The 17217-nt window shown below is 46.6% G+C and overlaps 1 protein-coding gene across 5 annotated transcripts; it reads left to right on the forward strand.

Annotated features, from left to right (window-relative positions):
- The first annotated feature begins 1311 nt into the window (after positions 1 to 1311).
- On the forward strand, positions 1312 to 13951 carry C1RL (complement C1r subcomponent like). 5 transcript variants are annotated; one of them, XM_077871220.1, is made up of 6 exons: positions 1312 to 1461; positions 2026 to 2264; positions 8316 to 8411; positions 9391 to 9552; positions 9691 to 9765; positions 11592 to 13951. In XM_077871220.1, the coding sequence occupies exons 1-6, from the start codon at positions 1379 to 1381 to the stop codon at positions 12362 to 12364; spliced, it is 1428 nt and encodes a 475-aa protein (XP_077727346.1). In that variant the 5' UTR covers positions 1312 to 1378; the 3' UTR covers positions 12365 to 13951. The 5 variants fall into 5 exon arrangements, with proteins under 5 accessions (XP_077727346.1, XP_077727344.1, XP_077727345.1 ...); XM_077871218.1 differs by having other exon boundaries at positions 2026 to 2254; positions 8222 to 8411; XM_077871219.1 differs by having other exon boundaries at positions 2026 to 2254; positions 8222 to 8411; positions 9418 to 9552.
- The last annotated feature ends 3266 nt before the right edge of the window (positions 13952 to 17217 follow it).

Genomic DNA, 17217 nt, shown 5'->3' on the forward strand with positions numbered 1-17217 from the left:
AGCAGAATGCGGAGAGAAAGCGTAGGTAGAACCGTTCGACAAAGCCATCACGTGTTAGAACTCTGAGCCCCAGAGATGTGCAAAACTTCTAGAAGGAGCTGGAGTCCACAACAGGATGTGACCTTGCACTAATCAATGCTGCATATTCACCCCACATCTACCAGCTTCCCCTCATCCCCTCCCCTCTCAGATCACAGCCATCAGAGACTGCTCTGAGTCTTCTATGGGCCACAGGGCTCCCCGCTGGGCAGCCCTCCCTGGTCAGGGGGAGTTTGTGTCCTCAGGGTGCTGACTTTCCACATACCTACCTCCTTTGAGGACAGCACCACCGGCCTCCAGAAGGGCTTTTGGCCCTTTACCAAGCCGTGGTCAAGTGTCTCTCTTAGGGGTGCAGGGAGGGCAGCCTCTGCCCCCTGCTATGGTCTCTGGTATCTAGGCCAAGAAGTTTGAGTCTGGGCCTGCCCCCACCGCTGCCTCAGCCTGACCCTGCCGGACAAGCAGCTTCCAGGGGCTATAGGCAGGATTCAGGGAACTACCCAAGGGCCCCACCCACGTTTGATGAGAGAGGAGCAAGGAGCAGCTCAAGTTTGTGAGTCACAAACTTCAATTTCTACAAGGACAGTCTAATAACATGAGTGAGCAGAAAGGTCAGGGAGGGAGAGGTATGGCCTATGGCCCATTGAAGATGACAGCCTTGGGATGTCTGGGTGGCTCAGGTCATGATCCGGGGTCCTGGGATCAAGTCTCGCATCAGGCTCCCTGCAGGGAGCCTGCTTCTCCCTCTACCTGTGTCTCTGCCTCTCTCTGTGTCTCTCATGAATGAATAAATAAGTAAATCTTTAAAAAAATAAAATAAAATAAGGGACACCTGGATGGCTCAGCGGTTAAGCTCTGCTTTCGGCTCAGCGCGTGATCCTGGAGTTCAGGGATCGAGTCCCAAGTACATCAGGCTCCCTGATGGGACCCTGCTTCTCCCTCTGCCTATGTCTCTGCCTCTCTCTCTGTGTCTCTCATGAATAAATAAATAAAATATTTAAAAAATAAAAATAAAGATGACATCCTTAACACAAAAAAGCCACCCTACCGTGTGATACGTGTACAAGGTAAAAATTAGTTTTAAACAGTATAAAAGAGTTAAGAGTGGGTGCCTTCCTGGCCCCCCGCTATCTTTTGAGGGCAATGTGGCTTGGGCGGGTGTTTTTCCTCTACATTGTGGTGGGTGAACTATGCCTGAATCAGACAGCAGATGGCACTCGACCCAGAGAATTAGAAAAAAAGGAACTGGAGAATTACTTAACTCATTTCCAGTAACTTCTCCCTCCTCCCACACAGGGCCTTCCCCAGCCCCACCTCCTGTTCCCTGGCGTCCTGGTCCCAGATGTCCAGTTCCAGATGCCTGGTTTCACAGCTGGGAAATGACCTCTGGAGAAGCCCCCAGTCCACAGGCTGCCCGGGCAAGATGTGAGTGCGCACACAGAAAGGCCTGGAGGAGAGGCTGGCGGGGAGAGGGGAAGGGGGGCCCAGGGACGTGTGCACACACACACACACACACACACACACACACACAGAGCCAGTTACTGCCCCGGGAATTGGAGAGTTGCCTGTAGCCTCCAGAAGCCTTCCCTGGAGTTGGTCAGGCTCCATGACCTGCGAGCCAGGAAGTATTCAACGCATTCAAATGTCCCCCCTCCTACCACCTTTGCTCCCCCAGGTCCCAGGGTGGGATTGGGACTTGCCTAAGCAGAAAGCAGCCTGCTACTTTGATTGAGACTGTCCAGGGACGCGAGCAGAGGTGGAAAACTCGCAGTCGGAGCTCACGCTGGCTAGAAGGCTGAAGGAATCGGGGTGAGGAGGGGCACCGCAGGAGGAGCCAGCAGGTGCCCAGGCCTCCGGGGCTCATGCCACAGCTGCCAATGCCTTTGCTGGCCCTCTCAATCTCTTAGTTTCACCTGCCCCTGCTCTTCATATTTCCACAGGCCTCAGGCCATAGCTGTGTGACCACATCTTGCTCTCACTCACTCACAGGTGGTGGCTACTCCTCTGGGGAGTCTTCCAGGCTTGCCCCACGCAGGGCTCCGTGCTCTTGGCCCAGCAGCTGCCCCAGCAGCTGACATCCCCCGGGTATCCAGAGCCATATCGCAAAGGCCAAGAGAGCTCCACTGACATCGAGGCTCCGGACGGCTTTGCTGTGAGGCTTGTCTTCCAGGACTTCGACCTGGAGCCATCCCAAGACTGTGAGCAGGACTCAGTCACAGTGAGCTGCGGTGGGGGTCCTGAAGGGAACTCTGGGGAGGAAGCCTCTGGCCCGGAGCCCAGAGGCAGGGGGACATGGCTGTGCCTTGAATGGCAAAGGATGAATGAAGAGCCCAAGTCAGACCCAGGGAGGCCAGGGTCTGCCCAAGGGCGCAGCCTTCCACCAGAGGCCCTGCCCCTGCTAACCATCTGGGGCCCACAGAGCAAGAGAGGGCGGCGGGGCAGGCCCTGCCTTTGGAAGTCGTACAAAGGAACACACACAAATACTGCAAAATCCTGGAGTCAAAGAGCAGGGACTCAAACTTCAGTCAGTAAAGATCCACCAACTATTTGTGGAGTACAGGCTCTATCAGATCAGGAAGCTGGTTCTAAATAATAACGAAAGATGAGGTGACTGTTCAAGTGGCCGGATAAGGACACTTTATTTTATTTTTTTAAAAGAATTTTATTTATTTATTCATGAGAGACAAGGGAGAGAGGCAGAGACACAGGCAGTGGGAGAAGCAGGCTCCCCGTGGGGAGCCCCATGTGGGACTAGATCCCAGGACCTCAGGATCATGACCTGAGCCAAAGGATGCTCAACCACGGAGCCACCCAGGCATCCCAGGATATGGACACTTTAAAAACATCGCTTTACATTACCTTTTGGGTTAAATTTCATTTGTATCAAAATCATTCCTGCACAAAGTTCTTGTAAAAAATGAGGATACAAGGCTTATAATGCAAACAGCAGTCTCCAGCCTTCTTCCCAGAAGCAGTGCCTCTCCCAGGGGCAGAGGCAGTTCACGTAGCTGCTCCATCTGGCATTGACTTTCACAGGCATAAAGAGCACGCTTATTATGTTATTGTTTTTTCATATGATCACTTAATTTCCAACTATAGAAGAGGACTCGCTTTACCTCTCCTAGACCTGCAACACATTTCCCCACCCCATCTTCCCAATCTACCATTATTAGCATTTCTAGTTATTGACATTATCATGACTTTAAAATATTCCCTCTGAGCACATGGTGTACAGTAATTATATGTCCTTGCCTCTCTGGCTTTCTCCCAGGAGTCAGTAATCACATGGAGTTTTTTTGGGTTTTCTGTTTTTGTTTTGATTTGTAGTTTGCTTAGTTCTATCAGTTATCTAAGCTCCCCCAAACTCTTAGCCTCTGGACATAATCAACTTCATATCTCAATCTCTTCATCCTCTGCATTGGTGACATCCCACCTGGAGATCCCTTGATGCTTTATGTCCTCCATCTGAGTTCCTTGCTCTCTAGAGCCTTGCGCATTTGGGAGTCCCTTCTCTCTCCTTCTGGGCATTTCCTTTACCTAACCTGTGCTGGAACTGAACCCCATATCATTTTCTTTTCTTGTTTATTTCCTCATTTTGGAGGCGCACATTCTCCTTCAGAAAAGGTATGAGAGAATAAATGACAAAGGATCTTACATATCCACAAATATCTTAGTTCTACTCTCACAGTTGATGAATAGTTGATCTGGGTTACAAACAATTTCTCTCAGAATTTTGATGATACAGTCTGCATGCTCTAATGTTAAGTCTGGTACAAGTATGATTTCCCAACCTTAGTTTTTTCTCTCTAGAACTTTTGGAACATTTTCCATATTTACTGGCAGTATTCTAAATTTTCATTCTGATGTGCCTTGATGCAAGTCTTTTTGTATTCATTGAACAGGGTTTTTTAATCTAAAGACTCTTTAAATTTTTTTAATTTTAAAAAAGATTTTATTTATTTATTCCTGAGAGACACACAGAGAGAGGCAGAGACACAGGCAGAGAGAGAAGCAGGCTCTCTGCAGGGAACCCCATGTGGGACTCGATCCCAGGATCCCAGGATCACGACCTGAGCTGAAGGCAGACGCTCAACCACCGAGCTACCCAGGTGCCCCAAGACTCTTTTTTTTAAGATTTTATTAATTTACTAAAGAGAGAGAGGGAGTGAGAGGGAGAGAGAATCTGAAGCGGACTCCACACTGACACAGAGCCTGATGTGGGGCTTGATGATCTCACAACGACAGGACCATGACCTGAGGCGAGACCAAGAGTAGGATCCTTAACCTACTGAGCCACCCAGGCACCCCAACCAAGAGTTTTAAATCTAGTCCTTCAATTCCAGGAAAGCTCTTGTATTTTTTTTTTTTTTAGCCTTCTGGGACTATGTTTATTTTTATTTTTACTTTTATTTTACTGATGTGTAGTTGACAATGTTATCTTAGTTTCAATTGTGCAACATTGAAAATATAGTTCTATACATTGCTCAGCGCTTACTCTGATGAGTGTAGTCACCATCTGTCAGCATATAATGTTATTATATTATTGATTATATTCCTTATGTTGTACTTTTCTTCTCCTCATTTTTTTAAGTTTTTATTTAAATTTCAGTTAGCTAACATACAGTGTAATATTAGTTTCAGGTGTAGGATACAGTGATTCAACACTTCCACACATCACCCGGGGCTTATCATGACAAGTGCATGCCTTAATCCCCATCACCTATTTCACTCATTTTCCCACACGCCGCTCTTGTATTATTTTTTAAATAAGTTCCAGATGTCTGCTTTCTTTATTTGCTCTTTCTGGATCTCCTACAATTTAGATGTTGTAAACTCTGGACTGATTCTCCAGTTTTGTTCATCCATTCTGTTCTGTTTTCCATCTTTTTGTTCCACCTTCTGAGAGATTTCCTCATTTTAAATACCAACTTTTAAAAAAGATTTTATCTATTTATTTGAGAGAGGGTGAGCACAAGCAGAAGGAGCAGCAAAGGGAGAGGGAAAACCAGACACCTTGCTGAGCAGGGAGCCTGATGCGAGCCTCCATCCCAGAACCCTGGGATAATGACCTGAGCCAAAGGCAGACACTTAACTGACTGAGCCACCCAGGTGCCCCTTAAATATTAACTTTTTGTTAATTTTTTTTCTGCTAACATTTTTTCATGTCTAAAAGCTCGATTTTATCTTCTAAACGTATCTTTTTATAGAAGATTGTTCTTGTTTCATAGAGGCAATATCTACTCCTTTCCCTCTACACGGATTGTTTTTAAATGTTTCCTTCTATTCCTTCTATTATCTCTACCCCATTATTGTTCATTTGTTTTGATCTCTGCTTATCATATTAGAAACTTTCCTACAATGTCTGAGAATCTTTGGTAGTTCATTCACATTTAAGAGTGAAATATTTAAATGGCACTGGATGCTCCATGTGGATAACTAAAATCTGTGAAGTGACGGGTTTGAAAATAGAAATGTCAACAAGCTGACCTATTTGTGCTGTTGGGGACCTCCCAAATATTAGCTTGTGGAAGTATTTTCTTTAGGGACAGCCAATCTCAGATTAGAATCCTCTGGTTTTTGGAATCCCTGGATGGTTCAGCGGTTTAGCACCTGCCTTCAGCCCAGGGCCTGATCCTGGAGACCGGGGATCGAGTCCCACATCAGGCTCCCTGCATGGAGCCTGCTTCTCCCTCTGCCTGTGTCTCTGCCTCTCTCTCTCTCTCTCTCTCTCTCTCTCTCTCTCATGAATAAATAAATAAATAAAATCTTTAAAAATTTATTTAAAAAAAGAATCCTCTGGTTTTCTGCTCAGGGTTGCCAACATTCTGGTAAACAAGCAGAGGAGGGAATCTCACTGTTTGATATGTAGACTTTCACCTAATCCCTCTGTTTTTGGTACTGGTCTTCATCTCCTCTGTTGAGTGTGCAGGGGCAGGAGGGGCCCCTAGTCCAGGGTGTCTGGCTAATGCTCAGATCTTCTGCCAGGGTGAGCCAGAGGGAATTGTCTGAACGCACAGGGTGGGCAAAGGGACCTAGATTTCTGAGGTCTCCCCAAGTAGGTCAGCCCTTCCTTCATCCTCATCCTTGGGTGTTCCTGGTTACTCCAATTTCTGAAATTTGTCTGGGTCCTATTGTGAGAACCTGCTTGTTTTATTTGGCTCCCACCTTTGCAGACTCATTTCCATTTGTCCATCTCCATCCCATATTCCAAAACGTTGATATCCCTCATCTGCTGTCACGTCGTCTCACTTTCTTGCCCTTGATCATGTACACCATTTTATCGCTTTGCTGTCATGTTGGTGGGATTTAAGGTGGGAAAGGAGATAAATGCATGTGTTTACTGCTTCAGATTTTACTGGAAATTGTGACTGTCCTTTATTTATTTAGCCCATGTCTCTTGAGCACCTACCATGAGCTCTGCTATTGTCAGTCATGGGCAATTTCAATCTTGGCCCGACTTCCCTATCATTGAGGGAGTTCAAGCTCAGGAATAGGATTCTTCCCTCCTCTCTGCTTCCAGACCAAATCACACAGACACTGCAAGTGCAGAATTTAATGCCCTGTAGTCTAGGTCAGTTTTTAATTTGTAGGGTATGCTCAGCCAGCCCATGGGCTCCTGAGTAGCAGAACTGTGTGTCCTTCCTCTCTGTATCCCCAGCACCTAGCCCAGTGTCTCACACACAGCACATAATCAATAACTGTTGAAGGAACAAATGAAAGAATGAATGAAATCCAAGCTTCTGTAGAACACCCAACTGAGTGAATTTGGCATGAGTGGGTGTTTACTGTCATCCTCACCACCGCTCTTCACGCAGACATGAGAGTGTCATAGGGCATGATGTTGTCCTGGCTAGAAGACGCCTCACAGACTATTTTATAGGAGGAAACCAAGAGTTGGGATGGTTAAGAAAGCTCCCATGTCATACAGGGAGGTGAGGTAAAGTTGGGAATTTAACACAGGTCTGAAGACTCTCAGTCGGGTATTCATTCTACTTTGCTAGTTAGACTCCTAAGTCATTTTAGCTAGCCAACAACCCATGAGGAAAGGTAAAAAGAAAACTGGATCATTTAACAACCAAGTATATTAATAAAGGACAGTCTCCTAGGGTCCCCAAGAGGCAGGTCTGTTAAATAAGGACATTAAAGTGTTGACACCCTGAGGAAGGAAAAGTACTGGGACATGCCCAAGCAAGACATTTCAGGTGATTGAAAACTTTTCTTTGTGTCAACTTTCATTCAGTTACTGTGATCATGGAGAGATGGGCTGGAGGGAGCCCTAAAGGAATTTGGGATTTGAGGAGAATGAGAGAACAAAGTGCTAGCAAGAACCCAACGTATCTGGGTCAATATGAAGGTCAGAAATCCAGTGAGCTGACCAATGAACTGTGTGCCCAGAACAGAGATTAGGCATGAAGCAGGCCATGGGAACTCCTTCAAAGGTGCCCTTCCTTGGGTTGGGGAATGCACAGGAAGGGATTTGAGCAGGGGTGAGGCAGTCAGAAGGAACAGAAGCAGAGATAACCTGCTTAAAGAACATACTAAAGCAACAATAGCTGGAGTGCATACTCTGTACCTTTTGTGTCTGTAGATTTCACACCTTGGGAAGGGGGGTTCATTTATAGTTTATGGGGTAAGGGGAGGAACATTCCGAAAGAAGAGAGCAGGAAAGATTAGGAACCTGGGGGGCTCAGTCTTCGCAGAGAGTCTTATTGCTTCACAGATATTGGCCATAGGAATTTATTCGGACAAGAGGAAGGTGATGGCGGTGGAGGAGGCAGGGTGGGAAGGACTTACATCCACATATTTGTTGCTTTAAGGCTGTGGTGCTATATGTACCATTTGGAGCATCAGGGAGTCAATGGTGAGCAAAGTAGATGTGGTTCCTGCCTTCTTAGAATTTATAATACAGTGGACACTGGAGGAACCCTGGGATTCCCAAGGAGCTTCCTGGGAACTACAGTGGGCTTTAGAGATAATTATGGTAGGCTAAAGAAATATTTTAGGTATCTGGTCATGGATGAAAGAAAGCTGGCAGTCAGTCATGGAACAAGAAGCTACTTGAAAGCTCCCTAAGGGACAGCTTCTGAGCCCCAGAGGTGTGCAGGCCTTCTAGAGTCCACACACCCAGGATGTGACCCTGTGATGTTGATTCACCTCACATCTGCCTGCCCACCTCCCCTTTCAGATCACAGCCAGTGGGATGGATCCAAGTCGGTTCTGTGGGCAACAGGGCTCCTCGCTGGGCAGCCCCCCTGGTCAGAGGGAGTTTGTTTCCCCAGGAAACCGATTGCGGCTGACTTTCCGGGCCCCAGCCTCCTCTCGGGACAGAACCACTGGCCTCCACAAGGGCTTCCTGGCCCTCTACCAAGCTGTGGGTGAGTGTCCATCCTGGGGGTGCAGCCTGTGCCCATGGCCATGGCCCCTAATCTCCTAAAGTGACAAGTGGAAGCTTGAGTGACCCAGCTGTGCCCCTGCTGGTGAGCAGCCCAATTAAAAGGACTGCCACCTCACAGTTCCAGCAGGTGTTTCCATGCAGATTTATAGGCCGAATGCTTGTAGATCATTTCCTCTTTCCAGAGAAGCCAAAAGTCCAGATTTTTTAGTGAAATGCTAGATTTTCAAGTGGTAACTCAGATTTTTTAGAGATATGTATGCACATGATAATTTTTTAAAAAGACATGGTACATAAAAATAATATAAAATGGTAATTGTGTTTAAGAAGTAAGTCCTCCTCTGATCTCTGGCCCCTAGTCTCTGGTTACCCTGTTCAGAAACAACTCTGTTGTCCACTTCTTGGTATCCTTCCAAAGACATTCTATGTCATTCAAATATATATATTGTTGCAGAGGTGGGGGGTGCATAATATAATATCTTAAATTTAGCATTTCTCTCAATAATATGTCTCAAGGATCAACCCATATATATGTAATTAGCATTGCCTAATTCTTTTTAATAAGCATATAGTATTCCTTTGAGTGATGTACATAATGCACTTAACCAGTCCCCCGCTGATATGTTGCTGCCACAAACAGTACTGCTGTGCCTATATATCTTTAGTATAAGGGTAAATTCTTAGAAATGAAATGTTGGGTGAAATAGCATTTGCAATTTAAATTTTGACATTGCTAAACTTCCCTCCAAAGAGGTTTTGCTAATACATACTGACTAGCCATGTATGAAAATGCCTTTTTCCTCATACCCAATTTATCACAGTTATTTTCAATTCTTTAAATCATTTTTTATCGTTGACAACCTGATCAGTGAAAAAAGTTCAAATATTCTAAATAAAAGACTGTGCAAGTGAAACTAAACATGGCCATGGACCAGAATCAGCCCCTGGATTGCCTGTTCTAGGTCCTCCTGACCACTGGTTTCCTACAGATGTGAACCATAGTCGTCGGCCCATCAGCCAGGCTAGTGGGGCCTCTAAGGCCATTAGCACACGTGGAGATCCAGACCCCCTCAAGATCCAGAACCACTGCTGCCGGGAGCCCTATTATCAGGCAGTGCCAGCAGGTGAGTCCCCACCTGCTGGGGAACCGGCTCCTATTCTCCTCACTCCCACCAAGAGCCCTGAGGTGCTCTGGACACCCCACCATGCCCACCTCCCAATTCTGAATCTGTTTTTCTCTCTCCTCTCGTTTCATTCCTCAGGGACACTCAACTGCACACGCCAGAATCCCTGGAAGGAGACACTGGATAGGAAGGAGCTTCCTCACTGTGTCCCTGGTGAGTAGTGATCTCCCAGGGCCAACCCTGTGGCCACTTACCAAAGAAAACTCAGCTGTGCATGGGGCCCATGGGAGCGGGACACAGGGAGGTAAAGGAAAGCCTTAGAGTAGAGAGGGAGAGAGAAAGGCAGAAGGTGCAGAAGAGGGGAGCCAAGGAGGCCCAGAAAAGGGGAGGCAAGAATCTTGTTCCTTATTCAGGATCAAAAGATTAGCTGAGAAAGTAAATGCATAGAGGAAGTCCATCAGAGGAGACCGTAAGGGAGAAGAGGGTCAGAAGAGTGGAAATAAGAAAAATCCCTCTCTTGGGATGGTCCACTTTAAGGATATACAGACAGGGGATCCCTGGGTGGTGCAGCGGTTTGGCGCCTGCCTTTGGCCCTGGAGACCCGGGATCGAATCCCACGTCGGGCTCCCAGTGCATGGAGCCTGCTTCTCCCTCTGCCTGCATCTCTGCCTCTCTCTCTCTCTCTCTCTCTGTGTGTGACTCTCATAAATAAATAAAAAATTTTTTAAATTTCATTCTTTAAAAAAATAAATAAAGATATACAGACAGGCTCTCTATCCCCAAAATATCTCCCTACCTCCATGCCACAGTGCCAGAAAGTCCACCATGTTTTTAAGACTTATTAAGATAAAACTTATGTAACATAAAGTTCACCGTCTTAACCATTTTAATGTGTACCATACAGTAATTTTTAGTACATTCACAATGTTGTGCCACCATTACCACTAATTCCAGAACATTCCCATCATCCCAAAAAGAAACCCAGTACCTCCTCCGACTCTCCCCTCCGCCACCCATGGCAACCATAAGTCTATTCTCTGACTCTATGATTTGCCCGTTCTTAACATTTTCTATAAAGGGAATGATACAGTGTGCATGTGGCCTTTTGTGTCTGGCTTCTTTCATTTTTTCAAGGTTCATCCATGCTGTAGCAAGTGTCAGCATTCCATTCCTTTCCATGGATATCCCACCTTTTGTTCATCCGTTCATCAGTTAAAGGACATGTGGGTTGTTTCCACTTTTTGCCTTCTGCATACTGCCACTATGAGCATTCATGTACGAGTGAGTGTCTGTGTGAACATTTTCTATTCTCTTGGGCATATCCCTAGGAGGGGAATTGTTAGGTCACTTCACACCTGTGTGTTTAACTTTGTGAGGACTTGCCAGGCTATTTTCCAATGGGGCTGCATCCTTTTACATTCCCACCAGCAGTATACAGGGTTCAAGTTCACTGTTTCTGAAATCCTTTTGTATTTTTTTTTTTGAGTCAAAGCATTGCCCTTCTAACCCAATCTGAATAAACCTCAGATCCTGCTCCTGACCCTCAGAAAGCTGTCAGGCCAGGCTGGTGCAGTGTTTTGGGAGTGGGTTGGAGGGCAGGTGATGGTGGAAGATGTCAACCATGAAGGAACGACACAAAAAACAGAGGCAGCAGGCACTAAGGACAAACTGCTTGCTGCATAATTTTGCTCAGGATGGCCCTGCCCACAGTCTAAAGAACTGGCTTTCAAATGTCTGAGGGGCGGGGGAAATAGATGAAGGGGATCAAGGGTACACTTACCGCGATGGGCACGGAGTAATGTGTCGGATCACTATATGTTGCACACCTGAAACTAATACAAGAACGCTGTGTGTTAATGACGCTGGAATTAAATTTTTTCTAAATCCCAGTATGAAGGTCAAATAAATAAGAGTGATTCTTTTTGAAAAAGAAAATGTTTGAGGAGGCGGGAGACGGAGCACTTCACAGAAGCAGGTCTTTAACAAATGCGTCTTGCTGCAGCTGTTGTCTTCACCTGTACCTCTCTCCTCTCTCCCAGTCTGTGGCCGGCCCGTGGCCCCCATCGCCCAGAGCCAGGAGGCCGCCGGTTCCTCCAGAGCCAAGTTGGGGAACTTCCCCTGGCAAGCGTTCACCAGCATCTACGGCCGAGGGGGCGGGGCCCTGCTGGGAGACAGGTGGATCCTCACTGCCGCCCACACCATCCATCCCAAGGACGGCGTCCTCCTCGGGAAGAACCGCAGCGTGCATGTGTTCCTGGGCCACACGAGCATCGACGAGATGCTGCGGCGGGGGAGCCACCCGGTGCGCCGAGTGGTGGTGCACCCGGACTACCGCCAGCACGAGTCCCGCAACTTCGACGGGGACCTGGCGCTCCTGGAGCTCCAGCGCCGCGTGCCGCTCGGGCCCAGCCTGCTCCCCGTCTGCCTGCCCGAGCGCGAGGCCCTCTACCGCAGCGGCGTGTGGGGCTACGTCAGCGGCTTCGGCGTGGACCTGGGCTGGTTAACCACTGAGCTCAAGTACTCGAGGCTGCCCGTCGCCCCGCGAGCCGCCTGCCAGGCCTGGCTCCAAGACAAGCAGAGATCCGAGGTGTTTTCTGCCAACATGTTCTGCGCTGGGGATAAGATGAGGCAGCAGAGCGTCTGCCAGGGGGACAGTGGCGGCGTCTATGTGGTATGGGATGAGCGTGCCCATCACTGGGTGGCCACGGGCATCGTCTCCTGGGGCATCGGGTGTGGCAAGGGCTATGGCTTCTACACCAAAGTGCTCAACTACCTGGACTGGATCAAGGGAGTGATGGATGGGAAGGACTGACCCTGGGGACCCTTGAGCGGTGACACTCAGCTGTGGAGGTCCCCCAAGAGAGGGTTAGGAGCAGGACTGGGCTCAGGGTTGGGGATGGGGGCAGAGAATCGCTATTCAAGTGACTGCTGCCCTGTCCCCTGTGCGAGAGAAGTCCTCCTCCTTCCTAATGCCCCTTCCTCCTGCTGCTGCTCCTCCTCCTCCTTCCTAATGCCCCTTCCTCCTCCTCCTCCTCCTCCTTCCTAATGCCCCTTCCTCCTCCTCCTCCTCCTCCTCCTCCTCTACCTTTCTGCTAGTTTGTGCTCTGCCCAGGGAAGCCTTGGACATCTCAGCCAGTTTCACTTTAAATTTCACATTCTGCTGACACTGCTTCTTCTGTACTCTCGTGGGAGACAGTCACCTTCACGTCCCCCTGTTCAAGTGGAGTATGGGGGATGTGGTCTTAATTGCTTTTCTTTCGGAAACGTTCCAAAGCCCCTTTAGTTGGCCTTCACACATTCAAACTATTGGCTTCACCACCCACCATATCTCCTAGCTGCAATTATAGTAAGTGGCCCGTTTTGGTTTAGCTGTTCTGCATAATAGGCGCTTCACGGGTTATTTCGTTGACTCCTCAAACCAAGTTTGCAATGGAGGTGTTATTGGCCACATTTCACAAACAGGGAAACTGAAGCCCAGGGAGATGATGTGACTTGCCCCAAACCCGCAGCCAGTAGAGGACTGCAAAGGCCATATGCCTTCCAGTACACCAGGATACCTCCTGATTGTCCTCAACACCTACTCTGCTTCCCCATCCCAATCCCCACATCCTTACAGGTTCCCCTGGGAATTCCTGCTTCAGTGAAGATGACAACACCAGGCTCACACTTTCCTGCTGGCCCCATCTCCTGCAGACACCAAGATGAGCCCACACTGGGCTGGATGCTTGGGCAGACACCCCCCCAGTGCTGCTGGACACCTGGGTGTGGGCGCCCCCTGAGAAGACCAACTCTTTCACTTTTAGTAAGGACTTGAGATGATTTACAGTGAAAGATACAAGTAGAATATGATTGTTCAATGGAAATAGAAAATTAATACCATAAAATAGAAGATAGCAAATTTGCTAGCATTGAAGGTCAAGTTAGCTATATGGCTAAAGGTTAAATTGATCTTTGGGGCGCCTAGGTGGTACAGTTGGTTAAGTGCCCAACTCTTGGTAGTGATCTCAGAGTTATGAGCTGGAGCCCTACCTGGGGCTCAGCAAGGAATATGCTCGAGATTCTCTCTCTCTCTCTTCCTCCGCCCCTCCCACTCGTGTACACACTCTCTAAATCTGAAATAAATAAGTCTTAAATAAATAATAAAGGTTAAACTGGTCTTTGAAAAACAGCAGGATTCAAAATTGTTCATACATATGGTTACTTCAATTTTTTAAACCATTTTTAGGGACACCTGGGTGGCTCAGTGGTTGAGCGTCTGCCTTTGGCTCAGGACATGATCTCAGGGTCCAGGATGGAGCCCTGCATGGGGCTTCCCGTGGGGAGCCTGCTTCTCCCTCTGCCTGCGTCTCTGCCTCTCTCTGTGTGTCTCTCATGAATAAATAAAATCTTTAAAAATAAACCATTTTAAACTTATAGTATAAAAGGCTATTAAAAACTCTAGGGGGCAGCCTGGGTGGCTCAGCGGTTTAGCTCCGCCTTCAGCCCAGGGTGTAATCCTGAAGACCCGGGATCGGGATCGAGTCCCACATGGGGCTCCCTGCATGGAGCCTGCTTCTCCCTCTGCCTGTGTGTGTGTGTGTGTGTGTGTGTGTGTGTGTGTGTCTGTCTGTCTCTCTCTGTCTCTCTCTTTCTCTGTTTCTAATGAATAAATAAATAAAATCTTAAAAAAAAACAAAAAAACAAAAAAAACCTCTAAGGATGCCTAGGTGGCTCAGCAGTTAAGTGTCTGCCTTGGGCCCAGGGCCAGGATCGAGTCTCACATTGGGCTCTGTGCATGGATCCTGGTTCTCTCTCTCCCTCTCTCTGTGTGTCTCTCATGAATAAGTAAATAAAATCTTTAAAAATAATAAAAATTTAAAAATTAAAAATAAAAACACTCTAAAATATTAATCAGAAGTTGTCTTAGGTGGTATAATTTTGGCCGTTTGTTTTCCCCTACTCTTCTGCATTTGCTAAATTTAATTTAATGACCATGTATTTTTTACTTATTTTTATTATTGAAAACATGATGTTTCTGGGCCCCTGGCGGCTCAGTCAGTTAAGCATCTGCCTTTGGCTCAGGTCATGATCTCAGGGTCCTGACACAGAACCCGGCATCAAGCTCCCTGCTAGGCAAGGATTCTGCTTCTCCTATTTTCTCTCCCCCTCCGCCTACTCATGCTCTCTCTTCTTCTCTCAAGCTGTCCCTCTCTCTCAAACAAATAAATAAAATCTTTTAAAAATAAAAGAAAAAATGATGGTTTTTTTTCTTTCTAGGTATATATCTAGGCATATATATTTAGGTATATACCTGTAGATTTATATAGAGCTAGATATCTAAATATAGATAGAGCCACAAAAGGAAACCTACCACTACTTTAAGAGAGAAACTTAATTCTTCCAGAATCCAAACCTAAGAGGAAGGAAGAATAAAATAGACACTGTCTTCAATACTGGTTTTTAAACCAATGCAGACTGGGTGTTATGCTATATGTTGGCAAATTGAACTCCAATTTAAAAAAATTAAAAAAAAGAAATTCGAATTGCTTTAGGTAATTTTGAGGCATTTATAATGTTTTTCTTCCAATTTTATCCTGCAATTTTATAAAAATTCTTGGCTAGAACATAAATTCTATTCTTTATCATGAATAACTTTTTTAGCACATTGTCAAATTCCCAACAAATATGCATTAACTGACATCAAGTTTGGTTTTATACTTTTTAATTCAGGTATAGCATACATTTATTGTGTATGGTATACTAATCTTTTAATAGGAAAGTTTTATTTTTTTCTCATATATATACATTCATAAAACCACTACCTAGATCAAGTTATGGAAATCCCCAGCACTCCAGAAAGTTTCCTCAGGGCCCTTCAGAGTCAGTATCTGCCTACGTATACACACTATTCTGACTTTTATCATATTGAATAATTTTGCTTATGTTGAAGTTTATAAAATTGACATTACATATTACATATTTTTGTGATTTGCTACTTTTGTTTATTAATGTATCTGAAAATGTGAAGATTTGTGAAATTCTTTATGTTGTATATTATTCCATTGCATGAATAAACCACAATTTATTTATCCATTCAAAATAAATAAATAAATAAATAAACCAGTGCAGAGACAATCCACATACAGCCATTTCTTCTTTCTATCCTTGGTATAAGTCAAGGGTATACAGTAAATGTGCAAGTAAGGGTTCCCTTGAGTGACGGGGCAGGGGGGAGACAGGGCTGGGACCAAACTGATGAGGCAGGCCCAGGTTTGTCACTTGAGATTATGATGCCAGCACAGAACTCAGAATGCCTGGGATGGATGGATGAGAAACGTCAGCTAAGACTTACCTTCTTGGACCACCTGCTCCTTATCTGTGATCTCCGCCATTCTGCCTCCGCTATGAACGCAACACACACACACACACACAGTACTGTCCGAATGCTAATGTGCAACTTGCTGGACAATACCCCCCATCTTTCTTGTCTCCCGATCAGGTCCTTAACCTCTCATCTATCTTTTGTCCTTCTTGACCTGACAAGGTCATGGGTCATGTCAGGGATTATGTCATGGATCAGCCCTGCTATCAGGTTCTTTCCTCAGCTCTGACACTGTAGGCCTGCTGGGGGAACCCTCCACACCTTGGCTGACCTCCCATCTTCCTATACCTGCTCTCGAACTACATGCAGTGATGACTTAGTCACTGCCTAATGGTGAACTGCACCATCTTTTTGTGAGTCCTTGCAATCCACTGCTTGGAAAAGTGCCTGGCATGTAATAAGTAATCCATACACGGATGGATGAGTGGGCAGGTGGGTGGAGGAAAGGAGGGATTAATCCAATTGGAGAAACAAGCAGGATAGGCTACAAGGGCCAGTCTGAGCCTCCCTCTGGAATCCAGGGCCATAGGGCATTTGAGCCATGGAGAGTTGAGAAATAAGGCTTCCACAGAGAGCAAACTTTTAAATTAGGAGACTAGGATCTGGAGCACAGGAGAGACTAGAGGCCCACCCCCTCCCTCCCAGGAGCCTGGCTTTCTCAAAGAAAGAGTCACCAATGGTCCACAGCCACACTGTCTGCTTAGCCCTAGACAGACTGACGCTCAGGGGCTCAAACCAGATGCCGAGGGGAAGAGGATGTCTCTACCCTCACTCAGCTTCCCTTGCCTTGCCTCTAGAACAGCCAAATTCACTGGCAGGCTTAACTTCATTGAAGTTGGGAGGAAAGGCTTTAAAACAGACTCTAGTGCTGCTGTAGGGTCACCCAGGCATAGCAATCAGTGTTCCATATTTAAGTCATTCATGGGGGATGTAGGTTGGGGCCCCAATGCAACCAAACTCCATTCTCTTCCATCTGCTCCTGCAATGCCTTCTCTGCCTCACTGTTGTTCTTGTTACCTCGTCCTGGACCTTAAAAGCCTCGCCAGTCCTGGGTGACTAAGGACAGGAAGAACCGGATTAATGGAACAGGGCAATGCAGAGAAAGAGCTCCCAACCCCCAACTTCAATTTCCGTTGCCTTTGTCATAGGAGCAGTCCCCGAAGAAAGGTAGACTTCAGATCAGATTTAGAAACCGAGAGGTCTGGCCTTCCCACCGAGGGCTTTCTCCTGGCTAAAAACTCAGGCCCATCTCCTGAGCCTTTCCCCTGGCCGGCCAGCAGGTGGCACCACCATCAGGGATTTCA

This window comes from Canis aureus, chromosome 25, assembly GCF_053574225.1.
Source record: "Canis aureus isolate CA01 chromosome 25, VMU_Caureus_v.1.0, whole genome shotgun sequence".
NCBI classification, from domain to species: Eukaryota; Metazoa; Chordata; class Mammalia; order Carnivora; family Canidae; genus Canis; species Canis aureus.

Bases quoted from the DNA above. Each gene is read 5' to 3' on its own strand.
- C1RL (XM_077871218.1), top strand. From the start codon at position 1,379: ATGTCCAGTTCCAGATGCCTGGTTTCACAGCTGGGAAATGACCTCTGG. The intron at 8,412-9,390 runs GTGAGTGTCCAT...TGCCTGTTCTAG, and splicing joins GGCCCTCTACCAAGCTGTGG to GTCCTCCTGACCACTGGTTT. The intron at 9,766-11,591 runs GTGAGTAGTGAT...CCTCTCTCCCAG, and splicing joins GCTTCCTCACTGTGTCCCTG to TCTGTGGCCGGCCCGTGGCC.